General features: G+C 45.6%; 1 protein-coding gene across 2 annotated transcripts; it reads right to left on the bottom strand.

Moving 5' to 3' along the window:
- On the bottom strand, positions 1–25,873 carry LOC139368318 (capZ-interacting protein-like). 2 transcript variants are annotated; one of them, XM_071107072.1, is made up of 7 exons: positions 25,490–25,873; positions 13,429–13,515; positions 10,853–10,933; positions 6,953–7,021; positions 5,714–5,959; positions 3,788–4,384; positions 1–2,034 (listed from the first exon to the last, which is right to left on the bottom strand). In XM_071107072.1, the coding sequence occupies exons 1-7, from the start codon at positions 25,493–25,495 to the stop codon at positions 2,017–2,019; spliced, it is 1,104 nt and encodes a 367-aa protein (XP_070963173.1). In that variant the 5' UTR covers positions 25,496–25,873; the 3' UTR covers positions 1–2,016. The 2 variants fall into 2 exon arrangements, with proteins under 2 accessions (XP_070963173.1, XP_070963181.1); XM_071107080.1 differs by lacking the exon at positions 10,853–10,933 and having other exon boundaries at positions 25,490–25,634.
- Between the last annotated feature and the right edge of the window lie 1,963 nt (positions 25,874–27,836).

Genomic DNA, 27,836 nt, shown 5'->3' with positions numbered 1-27,836 from the left:
TTTATTTCTTATTTTTCTTTAGGCATTTTTCTAAAAACTGCATTGTTGGTCAAGGGCTTATAAGTAAGAATTTCATTGTAAGTTCTAGCTGCACCTGTTGTATTCGGCTAATTTGACAAATAACATTTGATTTGATTCGATTTTAACACCCATTTGAAATGATGCAAAAGAAGCAAACAGACCGAAATGGGGAGAGACCTACCTGAACTTGTCCAATAAGACCCAGAGCGTGCTCACGACACACAGAGTGCGCCCAGAGTAGGCTTTAGCGTTGTCGAATCACACAAAGTTTGTAAAAGGCGGTCATTTTTTTATATTTTTTGTTCAAATTGAACCTTTATTGAACTAGGCAAGACAGTTTAAGAACAAAATATTATTTACAATGACAGCCTACCCCGAACAATGCTGGGCCAATTGTGCACCGCCCTATGGGACTCCCAATCACAGCCAGATGTGATACAGCCTGGATTCAAACCAGGTCCATCTCTTGCACTGAGATGGAGTGTCTTAGACCACTGTACCACTCGGGAGCCCAAACAAAAGTCCAAAGTTGCTAAATTTGCTAGATTACCTCCAATTAATGACTATTTTGCTAAATCTAGTTGATGATTATACAGATAGCAGATCAGCCCATGAACAACAGCGAGATGAAGAGAGGAAAGTGTTTAAATATCAAGGTATCTTAACGGAGACCAACTGTTTAAAAAATATTTCCATATCTACCCTCATCGGCCTACCATTTGTTGATCACACATTCTCTACTGAAGCTCTCACATCGGCAGCAATACCAGACTACATTATTAGACTACAGGATTACAGAATAAAGTTAGGAATGTTCATGCAAGACAGGAGTCAGGATTTTTGATTTCAGTGGGATTGGGACAATAGGAAAATTGCCTAGGCTCTATATAAGGCTACTACAGTACGTGAGTCCATAGATAAATAATCATTTTGATTTAGGCTACATTATTGCATGCTAAATGTTTCTAGTCAGGGATAGATGAGCAAACGAATAGATGATCTACCACTTCCACTTGTCCAGCCAGAGATCAATTAACCAAATATACAGACAGAGATTCAGTGAAACAAAATCACATTGATTGATTATCAGACAAGTCACAGGCCTTTGGTCAGGAGTAAGACACGATTGATTATCAGAGTAGGACAGGCTGAAGAGCAAAATTCACTTGTATAAAATGCTAGCGAAATGTTCTGATCAGTTAATATGTGAGCAAACTAGACTAAAGATGATCATTAGCACTCACTTCAACTTAACTAACATTTCCCCAGCCTAATTGTAACAAAATATCAAAACAGAGATGAACTGAAAACAAAAAACAAAAATGGGACATTAATTGATTTATCTAATTGATTTATCTAATTGATTTATCTAATTGATTTATCTAATTGATTTATCTAGACCAGGGATTCCCAAACTCGGTGGGGCCCCCCCTGGGTGCATGTTTTTTGACCTTTTTGCGTTGTTCTCAACACCAGTTTAAATCAAATAGCCTAACGTTTTCTAGAAATCAGTTGTTTTTACTAATCTGCATGTTGTGTATTTTGTGGAAAATGTTATAATTTACCAGGTCTTGTCATAAAATGTTTTGGGGAAAGCTGTACAGGCAAATCCCTTGCATTAATCTGCCCAAAGATAACAAAGTCACAGGCTGACACCAAATAAGAATTTACAAGAAACATGTCCAAAAATGTGCATAGTTATGTTCCAAATGACACCCTATTCCCTATATAATGCACTACTTTAGACCAGAGGCCTATTGAACCTGGTCAAACGTACTGCACTATATTGGGCATAGTGTGCCATTTGGGATGGAACCAGAGTGTAGGACCTTCCAGATGCAGAGGACTAAAGGGAGTCCATCCAGTGGCATAGTCTGCAGTCCATACTAGTCTCGCCTTTTCCACTACACTATGTGCTATGGGATGAGGGGAGTTAGTGCACACTATGGGGCTCTCCCACTCTGTAAGGCAGGGGCATGGTGCGGTTACGGCCCATCAGAGCTTGGTGTTCTCCTGAGAGGTGGAAAGATAGCAACACACACACACATGACTGTTAGAGGTCAGCTTAAGGCCGGTATAATACAAGTCATTTCTTAAAGATAATAACAGTTGTTGTGTTATCAGCAAACAGATTATATTCTGTGCATGGGGATGGTAAAGGATAACAGGAGGTGACTTGATGTTGAATAGAGTTGTTTCAGAGTTTTTAGGAAACGTCCATAGATGTCCTTAGATACAGTTGAAGGGGGAAGTTTACATACACCTTAGCCAAATATATTCAAACTCAGTTTTAAACACTAATTCCCTGTCTTAGGTCAGTTAGGATCGATCAGAAGTTTATTTTAAGAATGTGAAATGTCAGAATAATAGTCGGGAGAATGATTTATTTCAGTTTTTATTTATTTCATCACATTCCCAGTGGGTCAGAAGTTTACAAACACTCAATTAGTATTTGGTAGCATAGCCTTTAAATTGTTTAACTTGGGTCAAACGTTTCGGGTTGGGTGAATTTTGGCCCATTCCTCCTGACAGAGCTGGTGTAACTGAGTCAGGTTTGTAGGCCTCCTTGCTCACACACGCTTTTTCAGTTCTGCCAACAAATGTTCTATAGGATTGAGGTCAGGGCTTTGCGATTGCCACTCCAATACCTTGACTTTGTTGTCATTTTGCCACAACTTTGGAAGATTGATTGGGGTCATTGTCCATTTGGAAGACCCATTTGCGACCAAGCAACTTCCTTAACTTCCTGACTGATGTCTTGAGATGTTGCTTCAATATATCCACAGAATTTTCCTGCCTCATGATGCTATTTATTTTGTGAAGTGCACCAGTCCCTCCTGCAGCAAAGCACCCCCACAACATGATGCTGCCACCCCGGTGCTTCACGGTTGGGATGGTGTTCTTCAGCTTGCAAGCCTCCCACTTTTTCCAACAAACATAACGATGGTCATTAAGGCCAAACAGTTCTATATTTGTTTCATCAGACCAGAGGACATTTCTCCAAAAGTACGATCTTTGTCCCCATGTGCAGTTGCAAACCATAGTCTGGCTTTTTTATGGCGGTTTTGAAGCAGTGGCTTATTCCTTGCTGAGTGTCCTTTCAGGTTATGTCGATATAGGACTCGTTTTACTGTGGATATAGATACTTTTGCACCTGTTTCCTCCAGCATCTTATGGTATTGATTTTCACTTTTCGCACAGCAAAGTACGTTATCTTCAGAAGACAGAACGCGTCTCCTTTCTGAGCGGTATGACGGCTGCGTGGTCCCATGGTGTTTATACTTGCATACTATTGTTTGTAAAGATTAATGTGGTACCTTCAGGTGTTTGGAAATTGCCCCCAAGGATGAACCAGACTTGTGGAGGTCTACAATTTTTTTTCTGAGGTCTTCTGAGCCATGACATCATTTTCTGGAATTTTCCAAGCTGTTTAAAGTCACAGTGTATGTAAACTTCTGACCCACTAGAATTGTGATACAGTGAATTATAAGTGAAATAATCTGTCTATAAACAATTGTTGGAAAAATTACTTGTGTCATGCACAAAGTAGATGTCCTAACCGACTTGCCAAAACTATAGTTTGTTAACAAGAAATTTGGTTAAAAAACTAGTTTTAATGACTCCAACCTAAGTGTATGTAAACTTCCGACTTCCACTATAAATAGTTCAGTGATCTTGGTTCGTGAAATATCTACCATCAATATCTTGGGGCTCTATTCAATCGGATTGAATAGAGCCCCTGAACGTGAACGAACACCTTCCTCACCTTCTCTTCGTTGCAGTCTGTATCTCTCTCTCCCTCCTTTTCTTTGCAGGCCAGCTCTTCCCCCTCTTCTTTCTCTCTCTCTGTAGATGACTCCTCCACTGAACAAGTCTCCCTCCCCTTCTCCTTTTCTTCTCCTCCACACCCCTGACCACAATCTTTCACCTCTTCTCCTCTAGACCCTGTTGCCTCCTCTCCTGTCGGTCTCTCCTCTGCTGTCTGCCTGTCCTCCTGTCTCTCCTCTCCTGTCTGTCTCTCCAGCGTTTTCTCTGACTTTGTCTTTTCCAGTGGGTCAGGGTCTGTAGTTGATCTGTCTGTTTTGGCAATCTGTTGCTGTGAGTTAGCAGGGGTAGAGGAGCCTGTCTCTATCTTTTCTTTGGTATACATAGTGGTGTCTGCTCTTTCGCCATCCTTCTCTTCCACTTCCTTCTCAAACACCTCCTCCCCCTCTCCTTTCTCTTCCTCCCCAACTTTGGCCTCAGGGTCGTCGGGTGTAGTTAGGGGCATCTCTTCACCCGTCACCCCGTCTCCTTCCTCTCCGCTGGACTTCCTGTGGCGTCTCGAAGGTGGGCGTCGCCGGATGGAGAGGCGGGCTCTTCCCTGGAGAGGCAGGGACACAGACCATTAAGAACAGGTATGACACAGGATATGACATAATACACATGCTGACAAACACACAGGCTTAAAGGTATAACACACACACACCCTGGCACACACACACACACGTGTGTGCACTTACACACACACACACACACACACACACACACATTTGTTTTACTAACCATGAAGGGACCCAAAAAATTATTTCAATCCAAATCCTAATTTCCCTAACCCAAACCTAACCTCTTAACCTAACCCCAAACCCTAATTGTAACCCTAATTGCAACACTAAACACAACCCTTAACACTAAAATAGCATTCTTCCTTGTGGGGACTGGCAAAACAATGAATATATATATATATTTTTTTTATAAAAAAATAATTATATATATATATATATATATATATATATATATATATATATATATATACACACACACACATAGTACCGGTCAAAAGTATGGTTACACCTACTCATTCAAGGCTTTTTCTTCATTTTTACTATTTTACAATAGTGAAGACTTCAAAACTATGAAATAACACATGGAATCATGTAGTAGACAAAAAAGTGTTAAACAAATCCAAATATATTTTAGATTTTAGATTCTTTAAAGTAGCCATCCATTGCCTTGATGACAACTTTGCACAGTGCTGGCATTCTCTCAACCAGCTTCATGAGGTAGTCACCTGGAATGCATTTCAATTAACAAGAACAGCTCAAATAAGCAAAGAGAAATGACAGTCCATCACTACTTTAAGACATGAAGTTCAGTCAATCCGGAACATTTCAAGAACTTTCTTCAAGTGCAGTCACAAAAACCATCAAGCGCTATGATGAAACTGGCTCTCATGAGCACCGCCACAGGAAAGGAAGACCCAGAGTTACCTCTGCTGCAGAGGATAAATTCATTAGGTTTTAACTGCACCTTAGTTTGCAGCCCAAATAAATGCTTCACAGAGTTCAAGTAACAGACACCAACTGATCAGAGGATTGCCCAAACTTTTGATTGGTGCTGTATGTGTGTGTATTTTATTGTCACATACACAAGATGGGTACAGCGAAGCGTGATCTTTTACAGGGTCAGCCATGGTAGTACGGAGCAAATTAGGGTTAAGTGCCTTGCTCAACGGTACATCAACCTGATTTTTTTGCCTTGTCTGCTAAGGTATTCGAACCAGCAACCTTTCGGTTACTGGCTCTAACCACTAGGCTACCTGCCGCCCTAAAATTTTACCACTTGTTGAATGTTCCTTGTTTTACTATCCTTGTGAGGACTTCTGATCCCTACAAGGATAGTAAAACCAAAAACACACACACACTTAGCAGACCTTGTTGATACTGGGCAGTAGGGATCCGTCGGTGGGTGTGGCTGGGACCTCAAAGGTGGCAGGTGTCTCTTCCTCGCTCAGCGACCGAGGGAGGGGTGCCCTGCTGACTGGGGAGGTGGGGGTTACTGCAGTAACAGGAGGGATGGGGGAGCAGGTGGAGGTGGGGGTGAAGGAGGGGGGCAACAGTCTCAGCCCAGGGCTCTTAGGAGAGGGTAGAAGGGAACAAGGGGATAAAGCCAGGTTAGCCTGGAGAGAGAGAGAGAGGTTGGGGAGAGAGAGAGAGAGAGAGGGTGAGGAGAGAGGGAGAGAAAGAGAGGGTGGGGAGAGAGAGAGAGAGGGTGAGGAGAGAGGGAGAGAAAGAGAGGGTGGGGGAGAGAGAGAGAGGGGGTGGGGAGAGAGGGAGAGAGAGAGAGGGTGGGGAGAGAGGGAGAGGGTGGGGAGAGAGGGAGAGAGGGTGAGAGAGAGAGGGTGGGGAGAGAGGGAGAGAGAGAGAAGGTGGGGAGAGAGGGAGAGAGAGAGAGGGTGGGGAGAGAGTGAGAGGGTGGGGAGAGAGGGAGAGAGAGGGTGAGGAGAGAGGGAGAGAGAGAGAGGGTGGGGAGAGAGGGAGGGGGTGGGGAGAGAGGGAGAGAGAGAGAGGGTGGGGAGAGAGGGAGAGAGGGTGGGGAGAGAGGGAGAGGGAGAGAGGGTGGGGAGAGAGGGAGAGAGGGTGGGGAGAGAGGGAGAGAGAGAAGGTAGGGAGAGAGAGAGAGGGTGGGGAGAGAGGGAGAGAGAGAGGGGGTGGGGAGAGAGAGAGAGGGTGGAGAGAGAGAGAGAGATGGTGGGGAGAGAGAGAGAGGGTGGGGAGAGAGGGAGAGAGAGAGCAAAGAAGAAAGAGAGAGAGAAAGACAGGGAGAGAGATAGTTATTGCAATGTTATTACATACTAAGATGTACCTAAGATTCAGAGAGCACAGCAGGCATTTTGTGTGGGCTGTCCTCAGTGACACTGACTGGATGTTGAAGTGTGAGACACTCAGTCAGGAAATGGCTGCTCTCTCTTATTATCAACCTGTGAGACTGTAACTGATCCTCTCCATCTGACCTCCCTTCTCTCTCTGCATGCACCTACACAGCTCACTGACATACAACAGGGGCCTTGAATGCTCTTCACATAACTGTATGGTACAACAAGAGCATATCACTCTCCAAAATCAACACGCACACAGATGCAGACCAGTACTCACACACACACCATGCTCACCTGCAGTTTCTCAATAAGAGCAGAGTTCCTTTTGGTTTTGGCAGGATGCAGAGACGGGGAGATGGGTTTCTGAAACACAGGTGAGAAATACACACACACACACACACACACACACACACACACACACACTGCATCACTGCATCACTGCATGCTTCTCTGTTTCGTCCTAGATATTAACTTTATCTCCGCCTGTATTAGATACCAGGTTTAGGGTCAACTCTAGATACAGATGATGTACATAGAACTAGACAACACACAGCCCCTCACACTAGAGGTCGACCGATTAATCGGAATTCAGGGTATATGCAACAGTTTGGGCTGCCTGGCTCATTGCGAACTAATTTGCCAGAATTCTACGTAATTATGACATACATTGAAGGTTGCGCAATGTAACAAGAATATTTAGACTTAGGGATGCCACCCGTTAGATAAAATAACAAACGGTTCCGTATTTCACTGAAATAATAAACGTTTTGTTTTCGAAATGATAGTTTCCGGATTCGATCATATTAATGACCAAAGGCTCGTATTTCTGTGTGTTATTATGTTATAATTAAGTCAATGATTTGATAGAGCAGTCTGACTGAGCAGCAGCAGGCCCGTAATCATTCATTCAAACAGCACTTCCGTGCGTTTTGCCAGCAGCTCTTCGCAAGCACAACGCTGTTTATGACTTCAAGCCTATCAGCCTAATGGCTGGTGTAACCAATGTGAAATGGCTAGCTAGTTAGCTGGATGTGCGCTAATACTGTTTCAAACATCACTCGCTTTTAGATTTGGAGTAGTTATTCCCCTTGCGCTGCAAGGGCCGCGGCTTTTGTGGAGCGATGGGTAACGATGCTTCGAGTGTGGCTGTTGTCGATGTGTTCCTGATTCGAGCCCAGGTAGGGGCGAGGAGGGGGACGGAAGCTATACTGTTACACTGGCAATACTATAGTGCCTATAAGAACATCCAATAGTCAAAGGTATATGAAATACAAATGGTATAGAGAGAAATAGTCTTATAAATACTATATTAACTACAACCTAAAACCTCTTACCTTGGAAAATTGAAGTCTCATGTTAAAAGGAACCACCAACTTTCATATGTTCTCATGTTCTGAGCAAGGAACTTAAACGTTAGCTTTTTACATGGCACATATTACTTTCTTCTCCAACACTTTGTTTTTGCATTAAACCAAATTGAACATGTTTCATTATTTATTTGAGGCTAAATTGATTTTATTGCTGTTTTATATTAAGTTAAAATAAGTGTTAATTCAGTATTGTTGTGTCACGCCCTGGTCTTAGTATTTTGTGTTTTCGTTATTATTTTGATCAGGCCAGGGTGTGACATGGGTTATTTTATGTGGTGTGTTTTGTCTAGGGGTTTGTTGTAGGTAATGGGATTGTGGTTAGTAGGGTTGTCTAGAAAAGTCTATGGTTGCCTGGAGTGGTTCTCAATCAGAGGCAGGTGTTTATCGTTGTCTCTGATTGGGAACCATATTTAGGCAGCCATATTCTTTGAGTGTTTCTTGGGTGATTGTTCCTGTCTCAGTGTTTGTTTGCACCAGATAACCTAAACAGCCTTTTCACGTTATGTTTATTGTTTTGTATTGTTCATGTTTATCTTTTATTAAACATGTATCGAAATAACCACGCTGCATTTTGGTCCGCCTCTCCTTCATCGGAAGAAAGCCGTAACAGAATCACCCACCACAACAGGACCAAGCGGCGTGGTGACAGGCAGCAGGAGCAACGAAGTCTGGATTATACGACTTGGGAGGAAATAGACAGGTGGGCGGTCGACCCAGGGAGAGTGCCGGAGCCCGCCTGGGATTCGCTGGAGCAGTGTGAAGAGGGTTATAGGAGAATGGAGTTGGAGAGACGAACACGGTGGCGTGGATGGAAGCCCGAGAGTCAGCCCCAAAAATGTCTTGGGGGGGAGCACACAGGGAGTATGACGACGCCAGGTAGGAGACCTGCGCCAACTTCCTGTGCTTACCGGGGGGCTAGAGAGATCGGGCAGGCACCGTGTTATGCTGTGGAGCGCACAATGTCTCCAGTGCGGGTGCATAGCCCGGTGCAGTACATACCAGCTCCTCATATCGGCCGGGCTAGAGTAAGCATCGAGCCAAGTGTCATGAAGCCGGCTCTACGCATCTGGTCTCCAGTGCGTCTCCTTGGGCCGGCTTACATGGCCCCAGCCTTGCGCACGGTGACCCCGGTTCGTCTGCATAGCCCAGTGCGGGCTATTCCACCTCGCCGCACTGGCAGGGCGACCGGGAGTATTCAACCAGGTAAGGTTGGGCAGGCTCGGTGCTCAAGAGCTCCAGTGCGCCTGCACGGTCCGGTCTATCCAGTACCACCTCCACGCACCAGCCCTCCGGTGGCAGCTCCCCACACCAGGCTTCCTGTGCGTGTCCTTGGCCCAGTACCACCAGTGCCAGCACCACGCACCAGGCCTTCAGTGCGCTTCGCTTGTCCAGCGCTGCCAGAGCCTTCCTCCTCTCCAGCGCTGCCGGAGTCTCCCGCCTGTCCAGCGCTGTCAGAGCCTTCCTCCTCTACAGCGCTGCCGGAGTCTCCCGTCTGTCCAGCGCTGCTAGAGCTGCCAGTCTGCAAGGAGCAGCCAGAGCTGCCAGTCTGCAAGGAGCAGCCAGAGCTGCCAGTCTGCAAGGAGCAGCCAGAGCTGCCAGTCTGCAAGAAAAAGCCAGAGCTGCCAGTCTGGAAGGATCCGCCAGAGCTGCCAGTCTGGAAGGATCCGCCAGAGCTGCCAGTCTGGAAGGAGCCGCCAGAGCTGCCAGTCTGGAAGGAGCCGCCAGAGCTGCCAGTCCGCAAGGAGCCGCCAGAGCTGCCAGTCCGCAAGGAGCCGCCAGAGCTGCCAGTCCGCAAGGAGCCGCCAGAGCTGCCAGTCTGCAAGGAGCTGCCAGTCTGCAAGGAGCTGCCAGTCTGCAAGGAGCCGCCAGAGCTGCCAGTCTGCAAGGAGCCGCCAGAGCTGCCAGTCTGCAAGGAGCCGCCAGAGCTGCCAGTCTGCAAGGAGCCGCCAGAGCTGCCAGTCTGCAAGGAGCCGCCAGAGCTGCCAGTCTGCAAGGAGCTGCCAGTCTGCAAGGAGCTGCCAGCATGCAAGGAGCTGCCAGTCTGCAAGGAGCCGCCAGAGCTGCCAGTCTGCAAGGAGCCGCCAGAGCCGCCAGTCTGCATGGAGCCGCCAGAGCCGCCAGTCAGCATGGAGCAGCCAGAGCCGCCAGTCAGCCAGGAGAGGCAGGTGTTTATCGTTGTCTCTGATTGGGAACCATATTTAGGCAGCCATATTCTTTGAGTGTTTCGTGGGTGATTGTTCCTGTCTCAGTGTTTGTTTGCACCAGATAAGGCTGTTTAGGTTTTCACGTTACGTTTATTGTTTTGTATTGTTCATGTTTATCTTTTATTAAACATGTATCGAAATAACCACGCTGCATTTTGGTCCGCCTCTCCTTCATCGGAAGAAAGCCATAACATGTTGTAATTGAACATTTTTTTTTGTAATAATGACAATCGGCCGATTTAATCGGTATTGGCTTTTTTGGTCCTCCAATAATCGGTATCGGTATTGAAAAATCATAATCGGATGTCCTACACACAGACATCAAAAGGGACATGGCATTATAGAACTGTACAACACACAGCACTACCCCTCACACACACATGTACACAGACATCAAATGGGACATGGCATTATAGAACTGTACAACACACAGCACTACCCCTCACACACACATGTACACACAGACATCAAACGGGACATGGCATTATAGAACTGTACAACACACAGCACTACCCCTCACACACACATGTACACACAGACATCAAAAGGGACATGGGTGTACAACTGTACAACACACAATTGTCAAACAGTCCCCTCAAACACTCACACACTCCTCTCACCTCCTCGTCCACCTGTCCCTGTGCTGTGGTCTTGGGGAGCTGTAGGGTTCGAGGGGGGCGTCTCCTAACAGGCTTATTACTCTGGAAGAGAAGCCAACACCAAGGGTGTTACTATACCAACAGCCATAATACTATTACACATAGTAATCACATAACACTAACACACACACACACAGATCAAGAGACACAAGACCAGAGGCTACTAAACCAACACTGTGCCATGAACACAATGGGCCTACTAACAACATAACATACACACAACACTGGAACGTCAACATAACAGAACAACACAACTAGAACACAGGGCGCTACAGACATGCAGACATACACATCTGATACTACAACACTCACTCACACATGCCACTGACCAACAACACAAACGTTCATTTTAGAGATAGACAAAAAACGATCATAGTGTACTGTCACTGACATGACTCAGAGGCACACAGCACAAATGCAGTACACCGACTGACAACACAGCAACCACAACCCATACATGAACACTGACAAACAAACACACTCCACATACACACACATGGCATGCTGACATCAACGAACACACCAAAGTACAAGAACTGTGCAGCACGTCAGAACAAAATATGTCGATAAGAAACAGCATTACACATAAATGATCAGTTTTAGAACACCTACTCATTCAAGGGTTTTTCTTTATTTGTACTATTTTCTACATTGTAGAATAATAGTGAAGACATCAAAACTATGAAATAACATATGGAATCATGTAGTAACCAAAAAAGTGTTAAACAAATCAAAATATATTTTATATTTGAGATTCCTCAAAGTAGCCATCCTTTGCATTGATGACAGCTTTGCACACTCTAGATATTCTCTTAACCAGCTTCATGAGGAATGCTTTCCAACAGTCTTGAAGGAGTTCCCACATATGCTGAGCACTTGTTGGCTGCTTTTCCTTCACTCTGCGGTCCAAATCATCCCAAACCATCTCAATTGGGTTGAGGTTGTGTGATTGTGGAGGCCAGGTCATCTGATACAGCACTCCATCACTCTCCTTCTTGGTCAAATAGCCCTTACACAACCTGAAGGTGTGTTGGGTCATTGTCCTGTTGAAAAACAAATGATAGTCCCACTAAGCGCAAACCACATAGGATGGCGTATCACTGCAGCATGCCGTGGTAAAGGGAACTGAATGTACTCAACGGAAATGTGTCTTCTGCATTTAACCCAACCCCTCTGAATCAGTAGCCATGCTGGTTAAGTGTGCCTTGAATTTTAAATAAATCATTGACAGTGTCACCAGCAAAGCAAAGCACCACCACCCACACCATCACACCTCTCCTCCATGCTTCACAGTGGGAACCACACATGCAGAGATCATCTGTTCACATACTCTGTGTCTCACAAAGACACGGCGGTTGGAAGCAAAAATCTCACATTTGGACTCATCAGACCAAAGGACAGATTTCCACCGGTCTAATGTCCTTTGCTTGTGTTTCTTGGTCCAAGGAAGTCTCTTATTATTATTGGTGTACTTTAGTTTCTTTGCAGCAATTCGACCATGAAGACCTGATTCACGCAGTCTCCTCTAAACAGTTGATGTTGAGATGTGTCTGTTACTTGAACTATGTGAAGCATTTATTTGGGCTGGTAACACTAATGAACTTATCCTCTGCAGCAGAGGTAACTCAGGGTCTTCCTTTCCAACGGCGGTCCTCATGAGAGTATCATCATAGCACTTGATGGTTTTTGTGACTGCACTTGAAGAAACTTTAAAAGACTTGACATTTTTCGGAATGTAGAAAATAGTAAAAATTAAGAAAACCCCTTGAATGAGTAAGTGTGTCCAAACTTTTGACTGGTACTATACATTTCATGAATTAATGTTTACAACTGAGTGTGTGTTTAAGATCTATTTGGTCAGAACTAAACACGTAAAAAACATAAATGAGGAGCTAAAATTATTATATTGACACATTACAGTGCCCATCAATACATCAATGAATGTGGTTGTGTGTTTTAAAGCAGGGCTGACACTGTGTTCACCCAGAAGCACAGTGTCACGCCCTGACCGTAGACTGCTTTGTAGGTTTCTATTTTTAGTTTGGTCAGGGTGTGATGTGGGTGGGTATTCTATGTTGTAGGTCTAGGTTTTCTTTTTCTATGTGTTTGGCCTGGTATGGTTCTCAATCAGAGGCAGCAGTCTATCATTGTCTCTGATTGAGAGCCATACTTAGGTAGCCTGTTTTCCCACTGTTAGTTGTAGGTGATTATTTTCTGGTTAGTTTTTGTTGCACCTGTCAGAACTGTTCGTTTATCGTTTTGTTGTTTTTGTTCGTGTATTCATTCGGGATTAAAAGTATTATGGGCACGTACCACGCTGCACTTTGGTCCTCCTCTCCTTCCACCAACGAAAATCGTTACACACAGATATTCATAGAACCACTTCCTGTGTGTAACTTCCTGTTTCACTTATCGGCGTTTTAACACGTGTAGCTGCTTCAGTACTATCTATCTATCTATCTATCTGAGTGTGAAAGAATAGAAGAGAAAAGAGAGAAAAAAGAGAGATAGAGAAAAGGAAGTTATAATGACCTCACCCCGTCAGTTCCCGTGGGGAAGGGAGGGGCATGAGCTTTGAACTTTCCAGCCAGCTCCGCCACTGACTTCTTAGGCGGGGCGTCCTCCTGAAACACAGGAAGTACAATATGGCTTAGTCCACACACACAAAGTAAATGGCTGCTGACACACAAAGAGACGAGGTGAGGTCATTGATTTGGGGGAAGCTGGGAATGCTTCCCAAATGGCACCCTATTCAATAAATGTTCAAATCAAATGTTATTGGTCACATACACGTTTAGCAGATGTTATTGTGCATGTAGCGAAATGCTTGTGTTTCTAGCTCCAACAGTGCAGTAATATCGAACCATTCACAACTACACACAAACCTAAAAGTAAAATAATGGATTTAAGGAATATATTAGTATTAGGATGAGCAATGTTGGAGTGGTATAGAATAAAATACAGTAGAATAGAATACAGTATATACATATGAGATGAGTAAAGCAAAAATATGTAAACAATATTAAAGTGACTAGTGTTCCATTATTAAAATGGCCAGTGATTTCAAGTATCTGTAAACGGGGCAGCAGCCTCTAAGGTGCAGGGTTACGGAACCGGGTGGAAGCCGCCTGGTGATGGCTGTTTAACAGTCTGATGGCCTTGAGATAAAAGCTGTTTTTCAGTCTCTATGTCCCAGCTTTGATGCACCTGTACTGACCTCGCCTTCTGGATGATAGCGGGGTGAACAGGCAGTGGCTCGGGTGGTTGTTGTCCTTGATGATCTTTTTGGCCTTCCTGTGACATCGGGTGGTGTAGGTGTTCTGGAGGGCAGGTAGTTTGCCCACGGTGATAAGTTGGGCAGACCTCACTATCCTCTGGAGAGCCGTACGGTTGTGGGCGGAGCAGTTGCCGTACCAGGCGGTGATGCAGCCCGACACAAAGCTCTCAATTGTGCATCTGTAAATGTTTGTGAGGCTTTTAGGTTAATTATTTATGTTGCGCCTTTTTCACCACGCTGTCTTTGTGGGTGGACCATTTCAGTTTGTCAGCGATGTGCACGCTGAGGAACTTTAAGTTTTCCATCTTGTCCACTGCAGTCCCGTCGATGTGGATAGGGGCGTGCTCCCTCTGCTGTTTCCCGAAGTCCACGATCAGCTCCTTTGTTTTGTCGACATTGAGTGAAAGGTTACTTTCCTGGTACCACACTCCCAGGGCTCTCACCTCCTCCCTGTAGGCTGTCTCATCCTTGTTGGTAATCAGTCCTATTACTGTTGTGTCGTCTGCAAAATTGAGTTGGAGGCGTGCGTGGCCATCCAGTCATGTGTGAACTAGGGAGTACAGAAGGGACTGAGCATCCACCTTTGTGGGGCCACTGTGTTGCGGATCAGCGAAGTGGAGGTGTTGTTTCCTACCAGGACCCAGTTGCACAGGGCAGGGTTCAGACCCAGGGTCCAGAGCTTAATGATGAGCGTTGAGGGTACTATGGTGTTGAATGCTGAGCTGTAGTCAATGAACAGCATTCTTACATAGGTATTCCTCTTGTCCAGATGGGTTAGGGCAGTGTGATGGCGATTGCATCGTCTTTGGACCTATTGAGGAGATATGCAAATGCAAGGTATGCTTTATTGGGTACAGGAACAATGGTGGACATCTTGAAACAAGTGGGGACAGTAGACTGGGATAGGGATAGATTGAATATGTCCGTAAACACTCCAGCCAGCTAGTCTGCCCATGCTCTGAGTATGCGGCTAGGGATGCCGCCTGGGCCGGCAGCCTTGCAAGGGTTAACACGCTTAAATGTCTAACTCACATTGGCCACGGGGAAGGAGAGGCCACAGTCCTTGGTAGCAGGCCACGTCAGTGGTACTGTGTTATCCTCAAAGTGGGCGAAGGTGTTCTAGCTTGTCCGGAGGCAAGACGTCGGTGTCCGCAACGTCAGTATAGAGACAGTGGAGTCGCAATTGAACCGCTCAGACACAAGATGTATGTGATGTTTTGCCTGTTTGATTGTCTTACGGAGGGAATAACTACACGGCCATATTCCCAGTCACCTTGCCATAGTTAAAGGTGGTGGTTCGCACTTTCAGTTTTGCACGAATGCTGCCATCTATACACGGTTTCTGGTTAGGGTAGGTTTTAAGAGTCTGTGTATTCATCAATGTTATTATCAGAGGCTAACAGGAACATATCCCACGTGATCAAAACAATCTTGAAGCGTGGATTCTGATTGGTCAGACCAGCGTTGAATATTCCTTAGCACGGGTACTTCCTGTTTTAGTTTCTGCCAATAGGAAGGAGCACATTGGAGTCATGATCAAATCAAATCCAAATCAAATTTTATTTGTCACATACACATGGTTAGCAGATGTTAATGCGAGTGTAGCGAAATGCTTGTGCTTCTAGTTCCGACAATGCAGTAATAACAAGTAATCTAACTAACAATTCCAAAACTACTGTCTTGTACACAGTGTAAGGGGATAAAGAATATGTACATAAGGATATATGAATGAGTGATGGTACAGAGCAGCATAGGCAAGATACAGTAGATGGTATCGGGTACAGTATGTACAAATGAGATGAGTATGTAAACAAAGTGGCATAGTATAGTATAAAGTGGCTAGTGATACATGTATTACATAAGGATACCGTCGATGATATAGAGTACAGTATATACGTATGCGTATGAGATGAATAATGTAGGGTAAGTAACATTTATATAAGGTAGCATTGTTTAAAGCGGCTAGTGATATATTTACATCATTTCCCATCAATTCCCATTATTAAAGTGGCTGGAGTTGAGTCAGTGTCAGTGTGTTGGCAGCAGCCACTCAGTGTTAGTGGTGGATGTTTAACAGTCTGATGGCCTTGAGATAGAAGCTGTTTTTCAGTCTCTCGGTCCCAGCTTTGATGCACCTGTACTGACCTCGCCTTCTGGATGATAGCGGGGTGAACAGGCAGTGGCTCGGGTGGTTGATGTCCTTGATGATCTTTATGGCCTTCCTGTGACATCGGGTGGTGTAGGTGTCCTGGAGGGCAGGTAGTTTGCCCCCGGTGATGCGTTGTGCAGACCTCACTACCCTCTGGAGAGCCTTACGGTTGAGGGCGGTGCAGTTGCCATACCAGGCGGTGATACAGCCCGCCAGGATGCTCTCGATTGTGCATCTGTAGAAGTTTGTGAGTGCTTTTGGTGACAAGCCGAATTTCTTCAGCCTCCTGAGGTTGAAGAGGCGCTGCTGCGCCTTCTTCACGATGCTGTCTGTGTGAGTGGACCAATTCAGTTTGTCTGTGATGTGTATGCCGAGGAACTTAAAACTTGCTACCCTCTCCACTACTGTTCCATCGATGTGGATAGGGGGGTGTTCCCTCTGCTGTTTCCTGAAGTCCACAATCATCTCCTTAGTTTTGTTGACGTTGAGTGTGAGGTTGTTTTCCTGACACCACACTCCGAGGGCCCTCACCTCCTCCCTGTAGGCCGTCTCATCGTTGTTGGTAATCAAGCCTACCACTGTTGTGTCGTCCGCAAACTTGATGATTGAGTTGGAGGCGTGCGTGGCCACGCAGTCGTGGGTGAACAGGGAGTACAGGAGAGGGCTCAGAACGCAACCTTGTGGGGCCCCAGTGTTGAGGATCAGCGGGGAGGAGATGTTGTTGCCTACCCTCACCACCTGGGGGCGGCCCGTCAGGAAGTCCAGTACCCAGTTGCACAGGGCGGGGTCGAGACCCAGGGTCTCGAGCTTGATGACGAGCTTGGAGGGTACTATGGTGTTGAATGCCGAGCTGTAGTCGATGAACAGCATTCTCACATAGGTATTCCTCTTGTCCAGATGGGTTAGGGCAGTGTGCAGTGTGGTTGAGATTGCATCGTCTGTGGACCTATTTGGGCGGTAAGCAAATTGGAGTGGGTCTAGGGTGTCAGGTAGGGTGGAGGTGATATGGTCCTTGACTAGTCTCTCAAAGCACTTCATGATGACGGATGTGAGTGCTACGGGGCGGTAGTCATTTAGCTCAGTTACCTTAGCTTTCTTGGGAACAGGAACAATGGTGGCCCTCTTGAAGCATGTGGGAACAGCAGACTGGTATAGGGATTGATTGAATATGTCCGTAAACACACCGGCCAGCTGGTCTGCGCATGCTCTGAGGGCGCGGCTGGGGATGCCATCTGGGCCTGCAGCCTTGCGAGGGTTAACACGTTTAAATGTCTTACTCACCTCGGCTGCAGTGAAGGAGAGACCGCATGTTTTCGTTGCAGCCCGTGTCAGTGGCACTGTATTGTCCTCAAAGCGGGCAAAAAAGTTATTTAGTCTGCCTGGGAGCAAGACATCCTGGTCCGTGACTGGGCTGGGTTTCTTCCTGTAGTCCGTGATTGACTGTAGACCCTGCCACATGCCTCTTGTGTCTGAGCCGTTGAATTGAGATTCTACTTTGTCTCTGTACTGGCGCTTAGCTTGTTTGATAGCCTTGCGGAGGGAATAGCTGCACTGTTTGTATTCGGTCATGTTACCAGACACCTTGCCCTGATTAAAAGCAGTGGTTCGCGCTTTCAGTTTCACACGAATGCTGCCATCAATCCACGGTTTCTGGTTAGGGAATGTTTTAATCGTTGCTATGGGAACGACATCTTCAACGCACGTTCTAATGAACTCGCACACCGAATCAGCGTATTCGTCAATGTTGTTATCTGACGCAATACGAAACATCTCCCAGTCCACGTGATGGAAGCAGTCTTGGAGTGTGGAGTCAGCTTGGTCGGACCAGCGTTGGACAGACCTCAGCGTGGGAGCCTCTTGTTTTAGTTTCTGTCTGTAGGCAGGGATCAACAAAATGGAGTCGTGGTCAGCTTTTCCGAAAGGGGGGCGGGGCAGGGCCTTATATGCGTCGCGGAAGTTAGAGTAACAATGGTCCAAGGTCTTTCCTCCCCTGGTTGCGCAATCGATATGCTGATAAAATTTGGGGAGTCTTGTTTTCAGATTAGCCTTGTTAAAATCCCCAGCTACAATGAATGCAGCCTCCGGATAAATTGTTTCCAGTTTGCAGAGAGTTAAATAAAGTTCGTTCAGAGCCATCGATGTGTCTGCTTGGGGGGGGATATATACGGCTGTGATTATAATCGAAGAGAATTCTCTTGGTAGATAATGCGGTCTACATTTGATTGTGAGGAATTCTAAATCAGGTGAACAGAAGGATTTGAGTTCCTGTATGTTTCTTTCATCGCACCATGTCACGTTAGTCATAAGGCATACGCCCCCGCCCCTCTTTTTACCAGAAAGATGTTTTTTCCTGTCTGCGCGATGCGTGGAGAAACCTGTTGGCTGCACCGCTTCGGATTGCGTCTCTCCAGTAAGCCACGTTTCCGTGAAGCAAAGAACGTTACAGTCTCTGATGTCCCTCTGGAATGCTACCCTTGCTCGGATTTCATCAACCTTGTTGTCAAGAGACTGGACATTGGCAAGAAGAATGCTAGGGAGTGGTGCGCGCTGTGCCCGTCTCCGGAGTCTGACCAGTAGACCGCCTCGTTTCCCTCTCTTTCGGAGTCGTTTTTTTGGGTCGCTGCATAGGATCCACTCCGTTGTCCTGTTTGTAAGGCAGAACACAGGATCCGCGTCGGGAAAAACATATTCTTGGTCGTACTGATGGTGAGTTGATGCTGATCTTATATTCAGTAGTTCTTCTCGACTGTATGTAATGAAACCTAAGATGACCTGGGGTACTAATGTAAGAAATAACACGTAAAAAAACTAAAAACTGCATAGTTTCCTAGGAACGCGAAGCGAGGCGGCCATCTCTGTCGGATTAGCAGAAGGGCAGGGAGGGCCTTGTAGGCATTTAGAAAAGTTGATTAGCAGTGGTCCCATGTTATCTCAGATTGAGTGCTACAGTCAATGTGTTGGTAGAACTTCGGTAGCGTTTTTCTCAAATTTGCTTTGTTAAAATCCCCAGCTACAATAAATGTTGTCTCAGGATATGTGGTTTCCATTTTGCATAAAGTCCAGTGAAGTTCTTTGAGGGCTGTTGTGGTGTCAGTTTGAGGGGGAATATACACAGCTGTTACTATAATCAAAGAGTATTCTCTTGGGAGGTAATACTGTCGGCATTTGATTTTGATGTATTCTAGGTTGAGTGAACAAAAAGACTTGAGTTTCTGTATGTTATCACAATCACACCATGAGTAGTTAATCATAAAACATACACCCTGCCTCACTTTTTCCCGGAGAGTTCTTTATTCCTGTTTGTGCATTGTACTGAGAACCCAGCTGGCTGTAAAGACAAAGACAATATATCCGGAGAGAGCCATGTTTCCATGAAACAGAGTACGTTACAATCCCTGATGTCTCTCTTGCCCTAAGCTTGTCTACATTCAGAGACTGAACATTAGCGAGTAATATACTCGGAAGCAGTGGGTGGTGTGCACACCTCCTGAGTCGGACTAGAAGTCCACTCCGACTACCTCTTCTCCGCTAGCAGTGTTTGAGATCAGCCTCTGGAATCTGTTCAATTGCCCTTGGGGGTACGAACAAAGGATCCAATTCGGGAAAGTCGTAAAAGTTATTTCCGGCTTTATGTAGTAACACAAAAAAAAATCCTGGGCTAATAGAGTAAGAATTAACACACAAGAAAATACTGCAAAGTTGCTTAGGAGCCAGAAGCAGAGCTGCCCTATTTGTCGGCGCCATCTTGCCCTGGTCCAAAGTAGCACACAATGTAGGGAATAATGTGGCTTTTGGAACACAACTTCTCCAATACAGAACCATACTGACACAACAGAACATTTACATTTATATTTTAGTAATTTAGCAGACGCTCTAATCCAGAGCGATTTACAATAGTGAGTGCATACATTTTCATACTTTTCCAATTTTCCACAACAGGAAATGACCTCACACCCTCAGAATGGCTAGGGAAGGATATAGGGGGGAATACAGCGAGGAGCATGATTAAAAGAAAACCGAGAGATGGGTGTAGAAATAGAACAAACAGTTGGATGTGTTTGCCTGTCTGCCATTATGTCTGTCTATGGATGCTCTCTCTCTCTCCCTCTCGTCTCCCTGTATCCTGTGACCTCACCACACTTATATTTGCCACTCCCCTTTCCTTCTAACTCTGGAACAGTCAGATTACACAGGTTACACACAAATCCCCTCTCTCGCTCTCTCTCTCTTTCCATCTCCCTCCCTCCCTCCACCCACCCCTCCTCTCTCTCTCTCTCTCTCTCGCTCTCTCTCTGCATATGTCTGGGCTACCAAATTTTCCTAGCAAGTTTGTAGCTTTCCTCAATACTCCTGTAAATCTAACATAGAGATAGATGAGAACCACTCTGTGTCTTATGGTAAGTAATTCTGCCATATACTGTGGCTCATTCTACAGTCTAAGTATGATCTCATCCTGCTCTCTCTCTCACTAGGGCAAAACCTAGTTAGATCATGACTACGTCCCAAAAGGGCCTTGGTCAAAATCTGTGCACTATAAAGGGAATATGGTGCCATTTGGGATAGAGCCCATTCCCCTCCCTCCATCCAGAGCTGAGGTCATATCCCTCTCTCTTTCCCCGCTGCTCTCAGCTGTTTTCCCCTGCTCTGGTCAACAAGCACTTCCCTCTCTAGATATCCCCACTGCCCACTCAAGAGAGTGTGAAGAGAGAAATAGGGAAGACAGAGAGATGGAAGGAGAGAGAGAGAGAGAGAGAGAGAGAGAGAGAGAGAGAGAGACAATATTGATTATTATTTTTATTATGTTCATATTGGAAATCTCAGAAGTAAGCTTTGGAAATATGTACATTGTTACATCATGCCAATATAGCAAATGTAATTGAATTGAATTTAGAAAGAGAGAGAGAGTGCAAGCCGTGTGTCTGGCTGTGTGTGTGTGGGTGGGAACCTGGGGACTTGGGACTGGAGGACATTACATAAAGTGGCAGTGAATAAGGTAAATGACAGGCTGGTGAAAGAGAGAAAGCACTGGCTTGAGAGATATACTAGGGAAAGGGAGAGAAAGCCCTGTCCTGAGAGATGTACTAGGGAGAGGGAGAGAAAGCCCTGGCCTGAGAGATGTACTAGGGAGAGAAAGCCCTGGCCTGAGAGATGTACTAGGGAGAGGGAAAGAAAGCACTGGCCTGAGAGATGTACTAGGGAGAGGGAGAGAAAGCACTGGCTTGAGAGATATACTAGGGAGAGGGAGAGAAAGCCCTGGCCTGAGAGATGTACTAGGGAGAGGTAGAGAAAGCCCTGGCCTGAGAGATGTACTAGGGAGAGGGAGAGTAAGCACTGGCCTGAGAGATGTACTAGGGAGAGGGAGAGAAAGCCCTGGCCTGAGAGATGTACTAGGGAGAGGGAGAGAAAGCCCTGTCCTGAGAGATGTACTAGGGAGAGGGAGAGAAAGCACTGGCCTGAGAGATGTACTAGGGAGAGGGAGAGAAAGCATTGGCCTGAGAGATGTACCAGGGAGAGGGAGAGGGAGAGAAAGAATGAGAGGGAGAAAGATGAGAGATATCAGTAACAGATTGAGAGTCTGCTGCCTGGAGCACAACCCTTACTCTGTGGTGTTTACAAATCTGAAGAGATGGGATAGGTGTGAGCAATATGTAACAATAAAGTCTAAGTAGGGTCATCACTATATTACTTAGGCCCCAGACCCCCTGTCCCCTGACCCAGATGCCTGGCCCCCCGGACCTAGACCTGGACCCAGACCCTCAAACCCAGACCCCCTGTCCCCTGACCCAGATGCCTGGCCCCCGGACCTGGACCCAGACCCTCAAACCCAGACCCCACCAGGCTCTGCTCTATGGACACATCCTGAAAGGATGGATTGGATGCCAGGCATTTCTTCAACAGTTTCACTTATTCCCATGGAATTTTCTCTGGTGGTAAAAGTTTATATGAGGAAAATGGGATGGCCCTGAGGTGCGTTGTTTAGGGGAGAGAGAGAGAGAGAGAGAGAGAGAGGGAGAGAGACCAGAGCTGTTGACAGTTCCAATGTCCCATTCAGGCCTGCTTCTACAGTAAAATACCTTTCTTCCTGTTTATGAGTCCATTTAACACATACACTCAGTATTTGGGACCCATGCAAGGAATTAAACCCACAAACCTAGTGTTGCCACTGCCAGTACTATGCTCCACAATGCTCCAAGTTAGCTCACTAACGTGTGTTATAGAAGAGCTTGGGATAACAATATAGCTGGTCTAACCAAACATACTCTCTGAAGGTGGAAGTTCAGACATTTATGTACACTCTGTGTGAAAATTGTTTTTAAAAGAATATAAACCAAACTGCACAATGCATCCAGTGAGTGCTGCCTGGCCTTCTTCTGGCATCATTACTAGACACACACCTGTTCCACAGTGCATGATGGGAGATGATGTCACACCATGGCAGACAGCTTCAACACCTGAACTGCTGTTTTTACGATGCTTTTACAGCATTAAATAAACACGCCAGCCTCACGCACTCCCTTCCCAGCCCCGCCCCATCCCTCCAGACTTGTTGTTAATTTCGTGTGAGCGTGTGTGTGTGTTAACTGGGCTTGGCAGCACTCCAGCCATAGGGAGAGAGTAAACACTGCAACAGCACAACAAAAACACAACATCTTAATCACTTTACCATGCTGGACCTCTCCCTCCCTCTATCTCTCTCTTCCTCTATAATATACACACTCTGCTTTGCTCTCAGTCATGTTACTATGTGTGTGGGCTCTGGGGAGACGTTATTGGTTGCACCCTTCCAGAAACATCCAGATATAACTCATCTGATCCCTATTTATATGCCTGTATACATCATCCTCACACATACAGTGCCTTCAGAAAGTATTCATACCCCTCAGAGCTTTCCACACCTGGATTGTGCAACATTTCTTCAAGCTTTGTCAAATTGGTTGTTGATCATTGCTCAACGACCATTTTCAAGTCTTGCCATAGATTTTCAAGTCGAGAGAGAGAGAGAGAGAACAGAGACAGACAGAGAGAAAGAGAGAGAGAGAGAGAGAGAGAGAGAGAGAGAGAACAGAGACAGAGAGAGAGATAGTCAGAGAGAGAGAGAACAGAGAAAGAGAGATACAGAGAGAGAGAACAGACAGAGAGAGAGAGAGAGAACAGAGACAGAGAGAGACAGAGAGAGAGAGAGAACAGAGACAGAGAGAGACAGAGAGAGAGAGAGAGAGAGAGAGGCCTATCGGATAGAATGGAACCGTCAGATTACACAAATTACAATCTGACTGTTCCATTCTGTCAGATAGACACCTCTCTCTCTCATGACATCATCATCTGGATCTGCTTATGTGTGGTGGATATGAGGTGGAGTCCAGTGTGTGTGTTGGCAGAGACTAAACATTAAGCTCAAACAGCATCCCAAATACACTCCGAACATACACACACACTTTCAGTAAGACCATACCCAGATCTTTACAGTCCTTTACTCCCCTTCCTCTCTTACTTTCCCTCTGTCCCTCTTTCTTTTCTCCCTTTAACCCCCTCTGTCTTGTATCTCTTTGTCCTTCATTATCTGCCCTCACTTGAGGCAGCAGCGGCCTACACACACACACGGCTGTTGAAGTGGGGTTGATACACACTAAGTTGAAGGACTCACATTGCTGGCATTCAGCAGATAATGAAATCACATAGCCCGGAGGCCAGGCGAACGTGGGGGTACACACACACAAATTAATTCTCATCCTTAAAGGCAGGAGACCAAGTGTATGAGTATAAAACATGCCTTTAGCATGGACTGGACTTGTCAAATGGCACCATATACCCATTTAGTGTACTTTTGACAATAGGGAATAGGGTGCCATTTGGGATGCAGACAGTCTTGATCTAACGTCTCGTCTCTGGACAACTAGTCGCCCAATCAATGTCACGTTTCACATCCCACTCATGTATATGTCTACAGCGTGTAGAATTGTGCAACTCCATGTGTAGAAACCTGTTGCAAAGGCAACGGTTACACCACTTCCTCTGTGTGTGGTGTGTGTTCCTGTCATATTTCCTGTTTGAGTAACGTACTGAACAACATCGATGCAGAGAAGCAGCTACAGTATAGGGTCAGCAAACCAGGAAGTCTTCCTGTGATAGGCTGCCATTCCACCACCACATGCATCATGCATCTAACTCAAACCAATATGTCTGCTCCAAAATGCTCCAACTCTATTCTAACAACTACTACAAGTGACATTCTTTCATCATAGCCTAATGCAGAGGTGTCAAACTTAATCCCAGCTCTTCCCTCGTACTTGATTGATCAATTAAGGAAATTGTTCAGTTAGAAACTCCCCTCACCTGGTTGTCTATTTGTTCACCGTCCCCAGGTCCAGAACATATTCAAGGAAACGTACAGTATTATACAGAGCCATGATTGCATGGCCTCCCTTCTATTTCATATAGCACAGGTGAAGAGCAAACCTGGTTTAAAAAAACAGATACAGCAACACCTCACAGCACAACGCCTCTCCCCAATGTGCGCACACACACACATTACATGTTAATAATATGTTTTGTATTTTTTCAGTAATGTCTTCTTCTTTATGTCTCGGACCCCAGTAAAACTAGCTGACACCATTGGTGTCGGGATCGCAATTTAAAAAATGCAACATTTAAAAATGTCTGTCTTAATTGTACACAAATTGAAAGGTTGTAACAAAAACCAGGAATAACATTTGACACTCTGGGCTTAATACATACAAATTCAGTCATTAGGCTATATGCTTGACAGTATCTCACACACTGATGGCACTTTGAACATGAGAGAAAGAGAGTGAGATGTCATGACAAGTGACAACATGCATGACAAAGTTTAGTTCAGTGAAATGTACGGGCTAAAACTAAGCCCAGGCCTGGTTGTTATGCTCCTCTGTAATTCAAAACATATGAATCATCTAAAGCTGCATGCTATCAGTTTGGTCCATACAGATCACACAGAGAGTGTCATGTCTTGCGCAGGTTATTAGACTACATAGCCGACGAAACTCAACTCTACCATTTACGAGTTTAGTCGGCTATAGACTACATTGTACTGGACAGCACAGAATCACAGATATAATTCTATATGTAAATCCACAACTTAACTCTTCAACACAAACAAAAAAACGATTTTAAAACACCCCAAAACTCTGTTTACCTCCATCCTCTGCTGCAGCTGCCTTGACTGTCTTCCCGTTCACAGCAAGTTTCAACTCCCTCTAAAAGTTTTATTTTGGGACTTGTCAAAGTTGCGCTCGGTCTCCTCTCCTCACACCCTTCTCTCTCCTGCCATGCCCGTGTATGTGAGCTCAGCGAGAACCCTTAGTCGGCTGGAAAGGTGCTCTCTCTCTCCCGCTCTCTCTCTGCAGTTATATTTAGAAAGCACTCTCACAACATTTCCAGAACGTGTGACTAGAGTGAGAGTGAGTGAATCAACAGTAGCCTGTTGGTCGGTTTCAAACTGTAGTGTTGCGTTGCATGCATTTTCATGCTGAGCCGATGTTGAGATTTATACAAAGTGATTGAAGTTCATTTTAGGGATGCGATGCGTATGACGCAGGTGTAGCTACCTCAGAGGAGGAAGGGGAGGACGAATCTACTCAGTGAATTTCATAAAAATAGTGCAACATTTAAAAATGTATCCTTTTTACTATACTGAATATATTAATGTCACCAAATAACTGATTAAAACACGTATTGTAATTAAGCCTCAGCAGTACCCTCTAGGGTAGCACACTTGTGAAGCTGGAGGACAGCTAGTTTCCATTCTCCTCTGGGTATGTTGACTTTAATACAAAACCTAGGAGGCTCATGGTTCTAATTGAGGACTTCCGGAGGATGTCATCTAGAGCCTGACTGATTTATCGGTTTACAGTTCATAACTTCGTTTTGAAGTATGGGTTCATTGTCACTTGATAGGGATTGGTCCAAATTCACATTTCGCCAATCGCCACCCCCATTTCCATGACGAGTGCTCGCTAGCTAGCCAGCTAACTAGCTGTGTGAGACTACTTGACGCCATCACTGAGGTTTAGTGCTATCTGGAATCCTCTTAACACTTACCGTAATCATGTATATGGACGTCCCAAGGATCTAAGATTGCACCGCGGCAATGCTTGCTGCAAGAGGCAGCGGCAAATTTTGTGATTTAGGTTTTTCAATTCAACTGAATTCAGTGGCTACAGCCCTACAATCGATGAAAACATAGGACACATTTTCAATGCATTAATATTTAACTATGTCGTTGTTTTCTGCTTTGCTTTTCAACACTGGACCCCCTCAGGGGTGCACGCTCAAGTCCCCTCCTGTACTGCCTGTTGACCCACGACTGCATGGCCAGACACGACTCCAACACCATCATTAACCTTCCGGCGCCGACAGAGATGGCCGCCTCGCTTCGCGTTCCTAGGAAACTATGCAGTTTTTTGTTTTTTTACGTGTTATTTCTTACATTGGTACCCTAGGTCATCTTAGGTTTCATTACATACAGTCGAGAAGAACTACTGAATATAAGAGCAGCGACAACTCACCATCAGTACGACCAAGAATATGACTTTCACGAAGCGGATCCTGTGTTCTGCCTTTCACCCAGGACAACGGAATGGATCCGAGCCGGCGACCCAAAAAAATGACGTCGTAAAAGAGGGAAACGAAGCGGTCTTCTGGTCAGACTCCGGAGACGGGCACATCGCACACCACTCCCTAGCATACTTCTCGCCAATGTCCAGTCTCTTGACAACAAGGTTGATGAAATCCGAGCAAGGGTAGCATTCCAGAGGGACATCAGAGACTGTAACGTTCTTTGCTTCACGGAAACATGGCTCACTGGAGAGACGCTATCGGAGTCGGTGCAGCCAGCTGGTTTCTCCACGCATCGCGCCGACAGAAACAAACATCTTTCTGGTAAGAAGAGGGGCGGGGGCGTATGCTTTATGGTTAACGAGACGTGGTGTGGTCACAACAACATACAGGAACTCAAGTCCTTCTGTTCACCTGATTTAGAATTCCTCACAATCAAATGTCGACCACATTATCTACCAAGGGAATTCTCTTCGATTATAATCACAGCCGTATATATTCCCCCCCAAGCAGACACATCGATGGCTCTGAACAAACGTTATTTGACTCTTTGCAAACTGGAATCCACATATCCTGAGGCTGCATTCATTGTAGCTGGGGATTTTAACAAGACTAATCTGAAAACAAGACTCCCTAAATTGTATCAGCATATCGATTGCGCAACCAGGGCTGGCAAAACCTTGGATCATTGCTATTCTAACTTCCGCGACGCATATAAGGCCCTCTCCCGCTCTCCTTTCGGAAAAGCTGACCACGACTCCATTTTGTTGCAGAAACTAAAACAAGAAGCTCCCGCGCTGAGGTCTGTTCAACGCTGGTCCGACCAATCTGATTCCACACTCCAAGACTGCTTCCATCACGTGGACTGGGATATGTTTCGTATTGCGTCAAACAACAACATTGATGAATACGCTGATTCGGTGAGC

Source organism: Oncorhynchus clarkii, chromosome 2 (assembly GCF_045791955.1).
Source record: "Oncorhynchus clarkii lewisi isolate Uvic-CL-2024 chromosome 2, UVic_Ocla_1.0, whole genome shotgun sequence".
Lineage (NCBI taxonomy): Eukaryota > Metazoa > Chordata > Actinopteri > Salmoniformes > Salmonidae > Oncorhynchus > Oncorhynchus clarkii.
Note: the sequence above shows the minus strand (reverse complement) of the source record. Positions and strands in the feature narration are given on the sequence as shown.

Excerpts from the sequence above, each read along its gene's own strand:
- LOC139368318 (XM_071107072.1), bottom strand. Across the intron at positions 10,934-13,428 it reads TCCCCACGGGAACTGACGGG|AGTAATAAGCCTGTTAGGAG; the intron begins GTGAGGTCATTA and ends CTTCTCTTCCAG. Across the intron at positions 5,960-6,952 it reads CTCTTATTGAGAAACTGCAG|GCTAACCTGGCTTTATCCCC; the intron begins GTGAGCATGGTG and ends CTCTCTCTCCAG.